Here is an 18,203-nt window from a genome sequence, read left to right on the forward strand (position 1 = left end):
CACAGCTCTCCCCGCACTATCTTTCCTCCCTGTCCTCAGCCTGTGTCACCAGCCCTCGCTTTCTCCTCTGCTTATTCTCAGGTAACATGAGAACTCAGGAAGGCAGGGCACCTGGCCACTTGCTCTGCCTTATCTCAGTAGATCCCTCCTTTCCTCAGTTCACATATTTTCCTACTCCTGTTTCCACATCTTCTGATGGTCCAGTATATCTAGTTATTGCCTTACAAAACATTTTGCAGTCTTTTGCATGAAAATTGCTCCAAAGTAATGCATTTATTTTACCATTTAGGAAGAGTGGAAGATATCTAAATAAAGCTTAAGTAAAAAAACAAAAAAAACAAACGAAAAAAAACAAAAACCAAAAACAATAAAAAACCCAAACCCAACCAAAAACCTAAAACCACCTCACAAATGAGATCTTCACTGATGCTAAAAATACCCTATCATGACTGCTTTCATTGTTCTTTTGAAGGGGGTGCTTGGATGGAAAGTGCCATGTAAGGCACCAAGAAAATGATACTAAGTCTGAGTAAAGATGACATGCATTCTTATTCCAAGTGAATAAGATGTCTCAGGTGGGAAGAAGGCATGTGTAGTGGGTTGGCTTTTGGATTTTTTTTTAGGCCTTCCTTAGCAACGGGGGTCAGAAACCTAAGGAAGTATTCCATATCACCCTTTAGCGTAACACAACATATAAATAAGGCACAGATAAGAGAGCTCTTCTCTCTTCCGGCGGCTGAAGATGACAGGCCTCTCCGCAGACGGTTTTTGCTTGTATAGGCCGAGGCCTGTCTGCTTGGACCTGCTGTTATCTCCGGTCCCTCCAGGAGGCGTGGGGAGTTGGTTGGTGCTTTGCACAGTTCTGCTGTCTTGTTCAGGGAAGTATTTAATTTGGGTTTTTTATTTATTCGCTAGCTCTCTATTAACGGTGTATATTTGGAGGATATTTGTTTTGGTTTTCTTTTTATCCCTGTGTCCCCCCTCCCTTTTCCCTTTTTCCCCTTGGGAGCTCCCTACTGTATGTACAATATATTCGAATTGTATATATAATTGTAAATATATGTAAATATATATTTTTGATATAATCCCGTTTCATTCGGGCTTCTTTCAGTTTTTCTATGGTTCGTTTTTTTTCCTCGCTTGAAAGAGCGAGAGGGAGGAGGGGACAGCTTGGACTCAGCAAGAAAGCCAGGCCAAACTGATACTGCATGATCAGAGTCCTGGTTCTTATTGCTAGACTGTGTGTTGCCCATGAGTGCCATTGAACTGCAATACTCACATGTGTGCCAGGAAAGTATGTTGGGGGCATGAACAAGTAACTCTCAGTGAAATTTAAGATCATCATTTAGACCATATTAACATGGAATTCCAAAGTACCTGAAATATTGTGTGATCAAGAGCTCTCAGGCACCCCACAGCCACTGTGAGTGGAGGCACTAGGAAAGGCAGTTGGAAAGCAGTTGTCCATTTAGTTACTGTTAGGGGACTGAGGTTAAGCATCCTTTGTGTCATGTTAGGAAACAGAATAACTCAAGTATAGACATTAACTAATCCATTTCACCTGTAGAGTCTAGCTGGTGTCAGGGCCACTGCTATTCTGTTATGATTTCGCATTCTGGCACCCTGGTTGTAAGCACAGGTGTGGGGGGGTAAAAGACCTCTAAGAGGCTTTCCTGTTTCACCAGGACTGATGTGAAGAGAAAAACTCCAACGTGTGCTTGTTTAGACTTCCATCTGGAGCTATAATTTAAGCATAATTTAAGTGGTGCCCTTCCTATTAGCTCTTCTAAAGCATAGCCTTATCGATCCTCTTTCAGAACCACACATCTCTAAGCCAGGGATTTATGTGACTGCCAAACCACAGGGCACCAGCCACCACTTTTGTGCTCATGAAGCTTCAACAAATTAAGTACGCTCCATGAGTAAGCCCAAGAGAGGGTTTCCAACTGGTCTGTGTTCTTGAGAGCTTTACCCTTCCACGTCTTTCTTTATGCAGCTAAATGTTGCAACTGCATTTTAAGTCTATATAATTTGGTGGTACCTCTTTAACTGGTTAGGGAACTTTAAATACCAGCTATACTTTTATCTAACACATTGATTATATTTTCAAATGAGTTATGATATTTGCTATCCTAATACAAAATATTTTTGCCTTTGACATTAGCTAGGATCACGCTTTTTATGTTTTTGCCTTTCTCTGAATATAAACTTTATATTAATTTCTTAACTCTGTGTTTATGTATTTTATTGAATTTTTGAAGATTGAATTAGTTTTCTGCATCTGATTTGTTGCAGTGACTTTGGGCTGGCTGCCCAACTTAACCATGGCTGATACCCTTGGATGATGGCCTGATCGTTAATTATTTCCCTGCTGAAACTGCATTACAACAAAATAAATTTTGTTATAATGTCATTAAGTAAAGACCACAGAAACCTGCCCAGCATTATAAATTTCTTCTTGGCAGCTGTTTTATGCTTTTTCATCACGTCACCTAAATCAAGAATGAGATATTATTTAATATTTTATCAGCTCATGAATAAACAGGCCTTCTATTTTCCTTGATGTAAATTTAACAACATCAGCATTGAAGTAATTATCAAATCACACTCATTATGCTGCAATCTTTATAAATTCAATCTCCCAAAAAAGACAACATATTTAACCACAAAAAGATTGAATCATACTGGGCTAAGTTAGTAACGAATCCTAGTTTTCTGGGTATAACAGTTCTTACTTCATAAGACAATACGTAAAAAGGCTTTAATACAATACTCATTACTCATCCTTACAAATGCAGCAATTTTTAGCCAAAACTGTTTGTAAACCAGTTGAGACTGGAATGAAAGACCTTGAGGTGAAAGGGGGTAGCAAGAGGAAAATATGTCTAATTAAGAATGAACACCCCATAGGTTCACTGTAAGCACAACTGAAGTGCCAACAACATGTATTTCAGTTGCTTATATCACAACCATACAATTATGCTAATATATGATAATGTCACTGCCCTTAAAAATATTGCTTTCCTCTACTAATTTAGGAAGGAGATCAATTATGAAGTCATGTGGTTCGGTCTTCCTGTTGGTGATGTCACTTTATTGTTAAGAAATAGAAAAAGGATTAATTCCTTTCTACTTCCACCATTCCAAAAGTCTGCTCCCTCACAGCAGCCCCTTTCCCTTTAAGCTATATTCATGTGGAAAATAAAACACAAACTTTTTCTAGCAGAATGTTTTTAAAGAAATAACTGCAGAGGTGATTTACCACTGAGAATGTAAACAGAGTTGGAGACAGTCAGCTATATCCTAGCCTTTGCTACATTAATCCAATTCCATTTTAGCTAAGGGCAGCCTGATGTTCATTTTCCTTCAAAAAGGTAGCTCTTGCTTGCCAAATATATACTTTTCCAGTAGTTATCATCCTTTTAAATAGTTCGTCATTGTTTTCTGCTGCAGAGTGTATTTTCATAAGAATAATTCTTTTATAACTTCATCATTGGTTTGAAACATCTCGCTGCATTTTAATGATAAAGAATAAAAGGAGCAACAGGGTAATACAGTAATGGCACATGTCTTTGGCTATTTAAAATCAATTTTTTTTTCTCAATTACAGACCAGTCAAGTCAGTGGATTTTATAAATTAGAGCTCAAAAAGGCCATCAAGATAGGTAATGGAGTAAGTTTGACTTTTTGCATTCTTGTTTTAAGTAAGGATTTTATTACCCATCCCTGCACAACCTACAGCCTATCTTTTTCCTTTGCAATTACCCAAGCAGGCTTGACTGGCACTCTCAAATTTTAATTCCATTCCAGAGCAGAAACATTGTTTTGCACATTGTTTTGTGCAGCACACACAACTGAGCTGCCAGGTGTGAGACTTTCCAGCTACTTTGGAGTATAGCCTGGTATCAAACTTGCAGCCAAAGCTTCATTGTGCTCGATGCTGTACAGAGAGGGAAGACCATAAACTTACAACCAAAGCAAGTGCCAAAGGGACCAAAGTTCAAAGTGTGAAATAGGAAGGAGTGAGGGAAAAAGGAAGGTATTCAACAGTCACACCAGACAGACCAGTTCCCTTTCATCAGGTTGCATTACCTACCTAAAAATGTCATGGAAGATTGTCACTAGTACTTTTCTGATGTCAAAAGGAAAAATATTAACAATATTATACCACTTAAAGGGGCTGTGCTTGTTACAAAACCACTTGTAAGAGCTAGAATTGCTTAGCTCCTTCATGTACATAGCCCTGGCAAAGAACATATACTACTGTTTGGCCTAATAATGACATTGAGATACTCTAAGTACCTGGAGTTATAAATGTTCCTATTTCATTCAGCAAATTCTACTTTCTTCTTTAATTTAACAGAGGTAAAAATATGGCTTAATGGAGGTAAAAACAGAGCAAAGAATACTGATGCTCATAGCATCAGAGAACCATTTTACCTGGCTGACGCTCTTCAGTGATGAGTTATCAAAATATTTCTACCTGATTTCCATTATTGTTTGTGTATTAGTTTGACTTTGTGGGCCCACTCCAAAATATCCATTCCTGTCTATCTGTTTCTGATTCTTTCTTTAGGAGCTGTTCTTCTCTAAATTTTGTAACACTTTATTACTAAAGTAGCAAGGAAATATACAAGTATATAAACAACAGCCTGTCTTCATCCTTTCATCCAAATTACATCAAGAGGCTAATCTGTGGAAAGAGCTAATGATCCAATCAGCATAAGAATATATTACAAATTGGAATTCTAATAGATAATCTCTAGAAGCAGATTTATTCTGTACTTACACATTTGGAGAAATTGGATATTTTTATATGATTGCTTTTGCTGTTGCTTTAGTCTCTCGTTATGATTCCTTTAGCATTTAAGTTCCTAGTTGCATTCAATAGAAATGGGTTTGCATGAATGTTGCTTGACAGAGTAGCCTTCAATGAGGAAGGCAGGACTGTGGCAGTGAGGAAAAATAGGATGCTACAAATAGATACAAGGGACTGCAAGCCCCTGAGGTCTCCCTGGGATATTTTTGCATTCTTTGTTAATGTGATGCTATCAAGTTGCTTTTATGCAGTTCACCAGCCAATGCAATGTGTATATGATATGTGCTGCCAAGCAGTTCAGCATACAAGCAAACTGAAGTGACAATAAGCAATGAATCAACAACCATTTGCTGAAATGACAATAAACAATGAATTAGCAGTCCCTTGCTAGGGCTTCCTTGAATCTGTGACTCCTGTATCATTTGAATTCCTGCCCTACAAATGAAGCACCAGTCTGCTTCCATTGTCGATAAAATCAGAACTAGGAAACAGCCAACAGAGAGTGGCTGTACTTACCTAGTCATATACTTACTCGCTTGTGCCATGTTATGTGCTGTTCAGTCGCAAGAGCCCTAAAAAGAAATATAGTTGGCTGTGAAACAAGAACCAAATCCACAAGTACTTGTCCCAACATCTATTACAAGTTGCATCTGGTGGAAGGGTCTGTCTGTCAGGGATGCTTGGAAACACACTTGAAGATTGGGGTTTCAAACATATCTCAACAGAAATGTAAAACTTAAGCAAGTTGCACTCTCTGCTTATGCCATTCTCCTCCTCTCAGTGCTTGATTTTGAGAGGCACACAGTAGCAAAACCTCACCATTTTTGCTTTAAACTTAGTCCAAATGAGGTAGCTCCTGGGCAGGCAGCCGTAGCTCTGCTATTTGCACATGAGCCCAACAGCCAGACAGCATCACTAACACACTTGCTCTGCTCTCTGCATGGGGCTAGGAGAAGAAACACCTTTTTTTGTCTTTGGAGATACCAGAGATGCCATATTACCCACACACCTTTGCTGTGTAGTCTGTTTGAGATTTCCCACCAAAACTGACACAACGCAGCAGACTTTAAGGGTCACATCGCTGTGACCCTTAAAGAGGCTGGTCCCAGTTCTATACAGAAATATAAGTCATGACCCTTTTTGCTACTTGTGAAATTGGGAGACAAAGACATATGACAAAACGGGCTGCTGGAATTGTCATTATGTCTTTATTTAATAGAGAACTTTCTCATCCATTTTCTAAACAGGCAGCATTATTTCAAAAAACCAGAAACAAAGTCATGACCAAAACCAAACGTAGAATAACTTAAATAAACATTTTTTTCTTTTGAAGATGATTGAAGTATAGGATAAATAAAATGTATTATATTATTTTGGAGTTTCTCCATAAGCAGTTCATATCTAATAGTTTCTCCATTAAGTATTCAGAAAATCAATATATATCAGCTAAACTACTCTGGCACTGACTGCATCTTTAGAGGAACAAGTTGGCTGGAAAAAATGAGATTTCACTGAAGAATAAACCTATAGAAATTAGGTTTCTTAATGTTTTTGCATCCTTAATCCTCTCCTCCTTAGGAAATACATTCTCTCCCTTCTCTCTTGAACTCAACCTATAGCAAATTGGTTTTACCTGAGCAGGGCTGGAAGCTGTTGGTGCCACTGCTTAGTTTAGCTAAGTGACCAGACAGCACTGGAAAACATTAGGGATCATTCACAAAACAAACATTAGCCTACTGAGGCTAAGCTCCTGAGAAACTCTTCTCAGAGTTGCTCTTTGCTCATTTAGAGGAATGTATCCACTTTATTTACCCCAGAAGTAGCCCAGCATTAGCTTCAATCAGCTAAACCTAACATCCATGAACATCCACACACTGCTTGCACAAGGAGATACTTTTGCTCTAGTGAAGATTCAAATCCAGGTCAACAGTCCAAAGGCTGTGATGTCAATCATGCACAGAGGCTTATCACACAATTCCAATAGGTCCTGTCTTACCCCAGTGGTTAGATTGACTTGGCACCTAGGGAGCCCATTGAAAAGCACTGCACGGACCAGAAAAGCAAAATGTAGCTTCAACTCAGAGAACTCACAGCCTAGGATAATATAATAAATAGTGGTCCTTCCCCACAACAGAGCAAGACTGAAGCAGGTGGAGCTGTTTCCTCTCTTTGTGTCACATTCCAGCACAATCCCAACGTCATAAAAGCATAGCTGTAGCTCATAATATTTAATATTAACTAGAAAGACAAAGAGAGCAAATTTTAGTTCACTGCATTAGACATTAGCTTCTTGTTTAAGAAACTGAGTTGAAAAACCGATTTCCTTATGGTCTTTCTCATTAATACCACTTGTCTACAAAATTACTACAAAACACTGCAACAATCTACACTCTGCCTAAAATAGCTGAGCAGCTTTGACAATGATCTGCTCCACCCTAACCTGAAGATTAATTCAGCCAACCTTTATACTGGTTTTTTTTGAGAATGCCTTTGCTTTCTTGTCACTGAAATATTGTCAACTGTATTTCACCTCACATCTTGTTTAGTGTCTACCCTAAAATCTCAGTTCCTATAGGCAAGAGGCTAGAAGAAAATCTTAGTTGTGCTTTGTAGAGTTTCTAGGTCTCATACTTGCACCAAAAGGCTTGAAAACATGCATTGTATCAGCTTAAAGAAAGTAAATAAAAAATACTCCAAGGCACTTTTTAAACAAAATTCTCGTGACTTTTATGACAAGCTTATAATCTGAAGAGGTGAAGTTGGTGCCTGAGTCATGATTTCTAAGTCCTTGAGGTTCAAAAGTAAGGGTTCCTCTTCACCTTCCTGTTTCTCTTCTGCTTTTCTACTCTTGTATTTGGCACGAGGAGCGAAGATGCCCAAATTTCTGGTAGAAATCATCTTCAGCACGATTCAGAGCTTCCTCATCTATATAGACAGCTGGTCTCCGGGAAGTCAAAAAGTACTGGACTTTCCGCAGGCTCCACCCCATCACGTACTTCAGCCAGCCGCTGACAGCAGCTGTAGACCTGCCGACACCAGCATTGCAATGAACATAGACAGTGTGTCCATTCTCCAGTAGCCCGTGCAAGAGGCAGACAGCTTGTGGCAACATCTGTATTCTTCCTAAGGTTAAAAACAAGGCACATTCATTTGCACTGGAGAAAGCTAGGTTCATGGCTGAGATTTTGTCTGTAGAGCCCCATGAACTGTGAATAATAATGGCAAATCTGACGTATTTCAAGTTTTTTCTTTCTTTTCTCGAATGACCTTCTACACTAACTTGTTTTTTTCTCACAACATAGAATCAGATAACACAAAACTGTAAAATGCTCCAAGTCTTCTCTAAATATACATTCTGATTAACATTGGATGTGCATGGCATACTCGTTTTCACAGGAACTGAGGCAAGGCAGCAAATTACATAGACCAGGACATCTTACATAGCCTTAAAGTTAGCAAGCCAAAAATGAAATGGTTTTTAGTACCAGAGGTTTGTGAAGCTACTTACATACTGCTGCTTTCCAAAACATTGTAATGAAGGCCATCAAGTCAATAGTGAGGGAGGGAAAGCAGAGGACTTAATACTGTTATGATTTTTTGCTGTACAACTTAATACTGTTATGATTTAATTGTGCACCAAGCATACGGTTAAACAACACAGAACAGCCTTTCTCAGTCCCAAAGGGATGAATGTACTATATTTTCAGACACCTTTCTCCCTGCTATCCCGGGAACTGAAGCTGCAAACAGCAAAGCCCACCTTTTCCTCATGGCACAGATGAGCATAGATGTTTAGCTCTTTCAAATCCCAGTTTTAAGGTCCCCTGTCTTCCCTGATGTCCTATTACTGATATGACAGTTCTCTGTTTGAGGCAGCGGTATTTCACCATGTTGAAAGCAGTCTCTTCTGCTGGTAGGTTGCTCACTCGAAAACACACTCACTTTCTAACCTTTTGGCTGGAAATAAGATTTTGAACTGAGTATTCCAACCAAGGACTTCAAAATACTAGTAATTTATGTTACAGCTCAGGTGCTATGAACATTCTAAGTTAATTAGAAATTATTATAAAATGTCTCTATGGAGATTATTGATTAGGCTGGGATACTACAGTTAAAGTAAAAATATTTGCTGGGGAAGGGAACAGCAGAGCACAGCTGTCTGACAGACAGCACTGTCTCTCCATTTTTAATCAGAAAGGGTGGCAAGCCATCCTGCTGTGCAAGCTTGCAGTCTTCCACCTACACAGTATATTTTCATTATATGATCTGAATTCAAGCTGAAAGCAAAAACAGTCAAGCAGTTATTGATGTCGGATGGCTTTAAACTCAAATACATAATAATGCCAGACACAAAGTATTTTAGATGGTCTCTCTGCTTACGAGAAAATATGAATAATTTGTTAAAGACAGCCCACAAAGAAATTATAACTTGTGTGCTAAGTATATTTTTATGCAAAATTTACACAGAAGAAAAAAACAAACTGTCACAAAAATGGCAGATTAGTAACTCAAAGGGTTTGTTGCTACTAATTTACTGCAAGAGTGACCTAAACATTACCTTCAGTGCTCATGTCTGCAGTTGGCAGCCAGACATAGGCAAGACCTTCCTCTTTATACAGTTTCATGAGGATTTCAGGGCTCATGGGTTCTGGGTAGCGGTTGCAGCCCCAGGAATTCTGAACAATATCCCATTCAGTCTGGAAGTTCATCACAGCCGTAACACCCAGCTCGTGCTTCAGCTTGATGGTCACATGCTCCAGCTGCCGAGGGCAACTTCCCAGCCAGATGTTTGGCAGAATCCTAGCATTGAGAAAATACTGCAGTGAGATTGATTAAAATATCTTAAAATGGAAACTGCCAAGTTCAGTGGTGTTCCAGTTCCAAACCTGCTTAACATCATCACACAAACACTGCTAAGCACAGCCTTTTCAGGTCATGCAGTAAGCAACTTCTCATTTCATTACAACTTCTTTTTTCTTTGCTGTTGATTTGCTAATGTTTGAAGCTGGGGATCAAGTTCCTAACCTACCACAAACGGCCAAATGATTTGAGAAAAGAATTCAGAGCATAGTTAGTAGCACAGGTCTCCAAGGCATCCATCATTAAGCTTGCAGTAGAAGCTTAGTAACATCACAGATTAGAATTAGAAAACTCCGAAGATTCGTGCAATTTGTACATACACACGCACACAAAAGGAGACCTAAAGGAGTCACATGATCCAGATCTGAATTACTTTAGTAATAAATCAAACACATAAAACTCTTCCAACTTTGTAGGTACCACTATAAAAAGGAAAGTAGAAAAATAAAATCAATTTGAATTATTCTTCTGTAATGAAACTCAAAAATTAATCAGTAATTTTCTTCTAATTTTTTCTCTGATCTTGTGGAGTCTAGTGGGAATCAAATGCAGAATTACAACACGTGTCTAGCTTCTCTCAAGGCCTGAAGAACCCCAAATTTTTCAAGAAAATTCAAGAGGTTTGTGTAGGATGGATAAACAACCATATTTCTGGTACTTATCTAAAACAAGCTTCAAGACTTCTGTGGTTTTCCCATTGTTAATTATCATAAAACTGTTGTATGTCTCAACAGATTTTAACATTATAAACTGAATACTAAGAGCTTTTTAATCTGGTTAATAGGGGTTTAACTTGCACATGCAATTAAATTGATGGTGTCTACAAAAGATTATTTATATGCTCAAACTATTAGTGATCTCCTTTAATTTATTTTGCTTCCATAAACTTTGATTTTGAACACGCAACCCACGAACTACACAAAATACCCCTGCACTTGAACATGCAACTTTGCAAACATTGTTAACTGCAAATCTGCAACAAAAGCAAGATCCTCAAACATAAAATGTCTTTCATGCATTTCTTATGGTCCTTGTCAATTTTAATCTCAGAAACAAATAAGGAAAGTTTTATGTTTATTCAGGAACCTATAAACCACCCTTAAATCAACAGGTAGCTATTTCCATTTCACTATCACAGCAATAAGTGCTTACTAGCATTTAATTAAGACCTGTAATTGACTGAAATGATTAAATACTGCTATATTAGTACTGAATATGGTCAAAAGAAAAAATTCAGATCCAGGAAGCACTAATTATTACTGTTTCCTGCATGTCAGCTGCATCCACAGTGAGTTGCATAATAGCCACACAAATGCAGTCTTTGGCTTTAGCCCCTGTTTCAGTGAGACAACACACTTGATCTCAGCATATGGTAACTGAGACCAATTTAAACAAATATATTGCATAGCAAATAACCATTTCAACCCTGTTTCAACAGTGAGACTGTTTGAAGAGATTTGACTTAGTTGTTTCACATATGTGTTCTGGTCTAGATTGCTTTGAGGGTATTTCCCACTGCTAATAGAAAATGCATTTGTTCTTAAGAAACAATAAATTCAATAAATCTGAAATTTCAAAAATTAAGATTTACATTCTTCATCACTTTTCTCACAGTCCTGAACACTACCTTTATAATGGAGAGAAGACTTGGAAAGAAAGAAATCTTAATACACAGTCTTTCTTAAGCTACGAATTACATTCAGATCATCTAATAAGAAATATCAGTACTCAGTCAGCAGTGGACTCCACAGCAGCCTGAAAGAAAGGAAATAAATACACAAATTGTATACTCCCATTATGTTCAAGGCACAATTCCACATACCGGTACAAGAAGGGAGCTTCTCAAAATTGCCCAAAATCCAGCGCAACCAGTTCAAGCATTCCCACTGATCAGAGGGGTGAGCAGAGGTCCACTGCAACAACAGCTGCGCTGACCCACCTTCCACATGCCAGCCCCACAGCAAACCCTATCCTAACCTGAATGAGTGACCACTGTCAGGATTCTGCCGCAGGAATTCACCACAATGATTAGAGCATTTCAAGGTGGTGAATGTAAGTTAAAGTGCCCTAACAGATAGTGACAAATGGTTGGAGATGACCAATGCCCACAATACTCCCTCACTGAGCAATAAAAATGGCAGTATCATTAACATCTCATGACAATATGAGGATATCATTTCATGAACAAGAACATTAGTATCCTTCCTTCAAAGGCTTTTCTGGAGGCTCATATATATGTAATTCAACTGATATTTTGGTAAACATCTAATATGCTAAATTACCTTGATAGGAGAGCAAAAGTGTGTTTTCTTGGATTTGATTGAATCAGGAGTGACTAAAGCATTTTTGAGATGAATAAAATTCTGGGTAGTACACTTGCTTCCAGAAAAATAAAAGCTTTATATTTTTTCCCCCAATGATTATTTACTGGGTGAACATCACAGCTGTGCTATTTGCAAGACTCCTGAAATATACACTATTTGTTTATTTTGTTCTTGCAGCCTAACAGGTAAGACTTCTCTATTGCACAACAGTAATTGCATTTACTGAAACATCTGATGAATTTACCAAGTTTTTATCCCTGTCTTCCCTGTAATTAACTAAACTAGCAGCAGCCTTCAGAGACTGACCAAAAAAAAATATTTAGGACAGCTAATTCTTGTGAATTATTTTTATGATCAGGTTCTAGAGTTTAGCCTTTGAGAGGACCAAGATGTAGCCTTGACCTTGGTCTTCAAGGTCTTTATTTACCCACCTACAAATAACTGTAAAGTCTTGGTCTTGCTGAACAAGGCTTAGGCCTGACCATGCAGAAAACAGTAATGAAAAGCTGTCCTATCAGTCCATTTATGTAAAAGTTCTCAGATAATCCTACTGCATGGTACTTATATTTCTATTTGGCTTTATCTGGTTCATACCTTACCTTTGTCTGACATCAGAAGGAAGGAATAAAAGGGTCAGTGCACATGTGAGTACAGAGATTGATGGAGAGTTTAGCAGCTATATTTTATATATATTTCCTAAAGGTGTAGCATGCAACTACAGCAACACATAACTTACAGTAAAACTTATTCTGCATTCCCAGAAGAGTAACATTTATAATTCAGTCAATTTACCCCCAGCATTTTGTGTTGCTTGTAGACATACAGAGTGGTTTTTTGTACCAATGTAGTGTTATTACCCTGACACCACTACAAGCAAGCAGCCCAAAGGGAATGTAGGCCTGAAGTACAACTCAGTTAGAAATGTTTTTTGCAGCACTTGAACTACTAGAGACTCTTTCCAATTACAGCACATTCTTATTTCCTCCCCTGATGGCACTGGAGCAGGAACTCGTTCAGAATGAAAAATTATGACCTGTTTGTACCAAAAGCCTCATAGAAACTTTCAACTTTTAACTGAATTTAAACCAGTTTTTAAGAGCAAATATCTGTTCTCTGTCTCATTTAACACACACACAAAAAGAGATTCCAAAAGCATTGCTTTGAGCATATTCAAAATGAGAATATAGGAAATCCTACCAGCTGTAGCTGAGATGCTCTTTCATCTTTTCTCTGCTCTCTGCCTTGTGACAAGGCACATCACTTTAAATGGGGATACCACTGGATTATGATGATCCAGAACTATCATCCTGCCTGTTCTCCTTCTTTTGCCAATGGCAAACAACATATAGCAGCTTATTCTTAGGTCTGTGTGTGCCTTCCCTGAAATACCAAAGTAGATATCTCTTTTCTAGGCCTTTCTTGTTCTTTTCTGCTGAACTTGTGACAGTGAAAATGCTAAGAGCACTTGCAAGAAAACAGAGAGGTTCCTGTACTTTTGTCAGAGATATCTAGAAACATCACTTAGATTGCTGTGTAATGCCCTGAAATTTATTCAGAGAGAAGGATTTTCAAATCACAAAATTCTGCTCTCCAGTGGAAGATCTGAACACTTTCAAATATTGTTTGATATGTAGAAAGCACACTGATTATTATCCTTGCCTTCAGAAATACTTTTCTAATGTCCAATACAAATAGTGCAGGCACAAGTCATAGAGACATCTTCTTTTCTCCATAACGGACACAAAGAATAGATTATTCCCTTCCACTCTGAAAAATCCTTTTACTTCTCTGCAAGTTACTAACACACTCTGACACAGCTTTGTATTCTTCACACATACACATACACGCACACCCACTTGTTATATATTCAAAGCATCTGATCATTCTTGTTTGCCTTTGGCCTTTCTCTCTTTCTTAATATGTTATGCCCAGTACTGAAAAGAGTACATTTCTGAGAAGACCCAAAGATTACTTACTTCTTATGCTTCAAAGGCTTTATCCCTCTTTATACTTTCCTGGCTGTCTTTCTACAGCATGTCATTGCTGACCTATATTCAACACGGAATTCGCTTTTCAAGTTAAGATCTCTCAAAACACATGAACCTACTCAAGGAGAGACCAAAGTTTTCCCCAAACAGAATTATTTAAGATTTTATCAGTTACAACTGCCAGTGGTGTCAAATAAAGCTAAATGAATATGAAGATGAGATTCACAGTTGATGAATGCATCTTAATAATATGTCTTAAAATAAATAATCTCAAGTACACATCACTGTGTTTTAAGTTAACTATAATCAAATAGAAAGGGAACCAGTATATGCTTGCAGTGGTGCTAGGTGAAAATGTTGATTTATAAAGATTTTGAAGTGGTAATATGAGCGTATACAAAGTAGTGAACTGAAAGGAACAGAAAATTTATAGTAACCTTCTAAAAATCAGTGATCCCATTCTATGCACTCAAACTTTGAACTTTCAACTATTTTACTGCATAAAGATACAGAAAAATGAAAGCATTCAAAATACAGTACATTACAGATATTTTTTGTGAAAATACTTTCATATGAGGGCAGACTAAGAATTTAGCGTTTTTAAGAGGGAATTAGACAACTGCTTAAAGATAAAACATGTGGGAGAGGCAAATCAACTGGTTTTAGCTACATAAAAGAGGCAAAGAATATAAAATTGCATGTAAATAATGGTCAGTCTTCGTGAGCGAAGATTTGGGAAAGGTCATTAACCCTTCGAGCCTGCACAGTGGATTTTTTTAGGTGAGACACAGCGTGCGCTGAACTGAGCCCACCCTTTAATCCTGAGGTTCATCTGCCGGGGCCGAGTAAGCTTGGACAGTGGTAGTGAGGGTCTCAGGACGTAGGTTTGTTTAGAGTGACCTTCTCTTAGATGGATTGCCTTACAAGGCTGACGAGCTCCATCTGCCCGGGGGGCTGGGAATCGAACCCGGGTCGCAGCGGTGTGAGTCCTGCACCCTAACCACTAGACCACCAGAGGCCCCTAAAATTGCATGTAGTTTCACCTATAAAGCAACTACCAAGATATGAGAAAAATGGCGACATTGTTTTAATAATTTTTTTTAGTTCTGCATTTTCCTCCAAAATACTGAAAACATAGGCAGATATCAAAACAGAGGAGTCCCTGGTTTGGTCTTGTACAAGAATTTCCTTGGTTTCCTTACATTCTCTTTAAATAAAGGACAAAGAGATCTCTCAGTAAAATCCCTCCTTATCAATGAAATAATAATATAGAATAATAATGTAGGGGGGTTATGACACTGACATTTCACTGCACAGAGCACATAAGTAAATGGCTGCGGTCTTAATTCCTTCTCCTCTTGACTTACTGATAAAGTCTCCTTGCAGAAGACAAGCCAGTGGAGGTTTTGTGATAAGAGGCTTGGCTTCAGCAGGATTGACTGAGCACAGTCTGATGCACTCAACTGCCCAGCATGCAGTCAAGCAGTACTGGCCAGAGGCTATGGTCTAACTGATGGAACACCAAGATGATACAGACAGGCTTAATAAGGTCACTTTTATCAAGAAAGATGGAATAAATGGCCATAATCTTAGCAGAAGTCATCTGAGAAAAGTGTTGATTAATGATAAAACTATATCTTACTGAAACAACACAGCTGCAGACCTTGTAAAAACTACATATATTCTTGAACAAAAAATTGCTTTTACCTAAAAGCCAGATGTAGAAGGAGCACAAGTAATCGCTTATAAATTTTTTCTGCTTTACCACTGAGAGAGTGCAGTTTGTTGTGAAGTTAAGGATTCTACCTCAGGGCTTTAAATGAGGAGAATTAAAAAGACTATAATGTAGTTCCAAGGTGTTTTTTTTCCTATCCTTCTTATTTGGCACTCTGATGAAAAGCAATTAAGGTCTGGCAAATTTTCTTCTTAGGTGTAATTTGAACTACTTATCTAGCCTCTCACATGGGAGCAGTCTTGGAATCTAAAAAGAAACACCTGCTTTTATCACTTTAGAACAACACTTTGTCAGCTTAGCAATACGCAGTTTCTCAAGCCCTTGAATTCTGAGTGTTATACTTAACAGTATCTTATTTATTCCATGTTCACAAATTTGTGGCATAAAATTACCTCATTTGCTGATATGCCAAGCAAATAAACCATTAAGATTTGACCTTAAGCTGACAATGTGCTAAAATGAAAGCAGGTAAGAATAATACTAAACCTGCAACTGAAACACAGGGTTACCCAGACATGTATGAGACACTGAGCAACCATGCTAAGGCCTAAGCTCAGCACAGCTATCTTCATTCATAACCTTCTGGTGACTTCTGATTCTGGAGAGGCCTGGATGCTATGTATGCTTTATGGATTGTCCTAGCTTTTAATTCACCAGGGATACAGGATAAGAAGGATCCACGTGAGTAGAATTAAAGTCAGTCCCATAAGAGAAGTTTAGTCTAGATGGAACCACAAAGTTTTCTCTTCATGGCCCATTTTCCCCTTCCACAGCCACCCTAAACGTTCCCTTAACAAGGAGCATAAGAGCTTTATTAGAAGGAAGTCACCTCTCATAAGGACAGCTGCAGAGATCAAGAGCATTTCTAACATCCTATACCCTGCCACAGCAGGTGTATTGGGTCTGGCTGAGATGGAGTTGATTTTCCCACAGCAGCCCTCACAGTGCCATGCTTTGCATTGGTAGCTAAAAAGGAAGAATGGGGGCGGGGAGAGGATGGGGAGGCATTTGTTAGTTAAAGTGGTTGCCTTCTGAGCAACCGCTACACGTGCTGAAGCCCTGCTTCCCGGGAAGTGACCAAATATCGCTTGCTAATGGAAAGCAGAGAACAAACAGGTTTTTTTCTCTTTGCTTGGGTGTGCACAAACTTTTGCTTTTGTTTCAGTAAACTGCTTTATCTCAACCTACAAGTTGTTTTCCATCTTATTTTCTCTTCCCTGTCCAGCTGGGAATGGGAAGTGATAGAGCAGCTTGGTGGGCACCTGGTGTCCAGCCAAGGTCAACCCACCACAGCAGGGAAGCTATTTCATGAAAATACCTAAGCAACTGGGAAGTAAACCCCATCCCCCACTGCAAAAAATTACAATAATATTTGGATAAATAAGCAGTATCACTATTGTACTCAGTAATCATAGACCACCATTGGAAGAAATGGGAAGAAGGAAGAGAAACACCTGGACAGCCCAGCAGAGAGTGCCAGAATAATCAGAGTTCTAGGAGACAAGTTTTAAGAGAAAAGACTTAAAGGTCCAAGGGTTAATATCAGAATGAACATAACAGAAATATTCCAGCCTCAACCACTCTGTGATTCTGGTAAAAGAAGAACAGGAGTTGCCAAGCAAATATGAAATGGCTATAAAGGGGCAGGATACTAATTTGTTCTTCAAGCCTGCTGTGGAGAGAACAAGAAGAAATGAACTTAAATTGCACTAGAAGACTTAAACTGAGATTAGTAACGCTTTTTAATGGTAGGAATAGTGAGGTAATTGAATGGAAGAGTAACAGGCCTGTCGAGTCTCATCACTGAGATGAGATCATATTTTAGATCAGGCTGGATAAACCTGGAATGATTTAAATGTAATTGAGAATGAGTTGGTGCAAGGAAATGGACTGGATGCTTTCCGAGGTCTCTCTGAGCCTATGATCTATGATACTATAATCATAAACTTTAATTTCCATTTCTGGAATCACTACTTATATTAATTTATCAAGCTCCATCTTGAAATAATTTAGGTTCCTTGTCCTTTCTGCCCTATTTGAAAGGTCATGCCAGAATTCAGACATCATTCCTTTGATGACAGAAACCTTGTTCTAATTTACACACTAAATTCATTCAGAGGCAATTAATATCCATTTGATCTTAAGGCAGGTTCAATTTCAATAATTCTTCTTTCTCCTTTGTACTAATTCCTGAATGTCTTTTACAAATAGTAATAGATTCCCTTTCTCAGTCTTCATTAAATGTGCTGTCTATCCCAGGCACCAAAGTAGTCAAAATATGGCAGCACAGAGTTCCTTTCAAGCCAATTTATTTATTTTGAAGGAGCACACTGTATGCAGCAATAAGCAGGATTTGCCTTTGTAGGGAATGACTCTTCCTGTACTTTCATTGGTATAAACATTCTCTGAAAACAGTATGACAGTTACAAAAATACAGCTTGAGAAGAGAATCAGGTTCCAAGGCTTGTACTGAACAA

At 38.4% G+C, this 18,203-nt stretch overlaps 1 protein-coding gene across 1 annotated transcript in view; it reads right to left on the minus strand.

Annotated features, from left to right (window-relative positions):
• Positions 1-6,005: 6,005 nt before the first annotated feature.
• Positions 6,006-18,203, minus strand: part of EPM2A (epilepsy, progressive myoclonus type 2A, Lafora disease (laforin)) — a 40,107-nt gene continuing 27,909 nt past the window's right edge. The window contains exons 3-4 of the mRNA XM_017813693.1: positions 9,378-9,619; positions 6,006-7,942 (exon numbers count right to left, since the gene is read on the minus strand). Coding sequence (XP_017669182.1) covers positions 7,662-7,942; positions 9,378-9,619 — 523 coding nt within the window. The 3' untranslated portion in view covers positions 6,006-7,661. The remainder of the gene's footprint in view (positions 7,943-9,377; positions 9,620-18,203) is intronic.

Source organism: Lepidothrix coronata, unplaced genomic scaffold, assembly GCF_001604755.1.
Source record: "Lepidothrix coronata isolate B3197 unplaced genomic scaffold, Lepidothrix_coronata-1.0 Scaffold42, whole genome shotgun sequence".
Taxonomy (NCBI): Eukaryota; Metazoa; Chordata; class Aves; order Passeriformes; family Pipridae; genus Lepidothrix; species Lepidothrix coronata.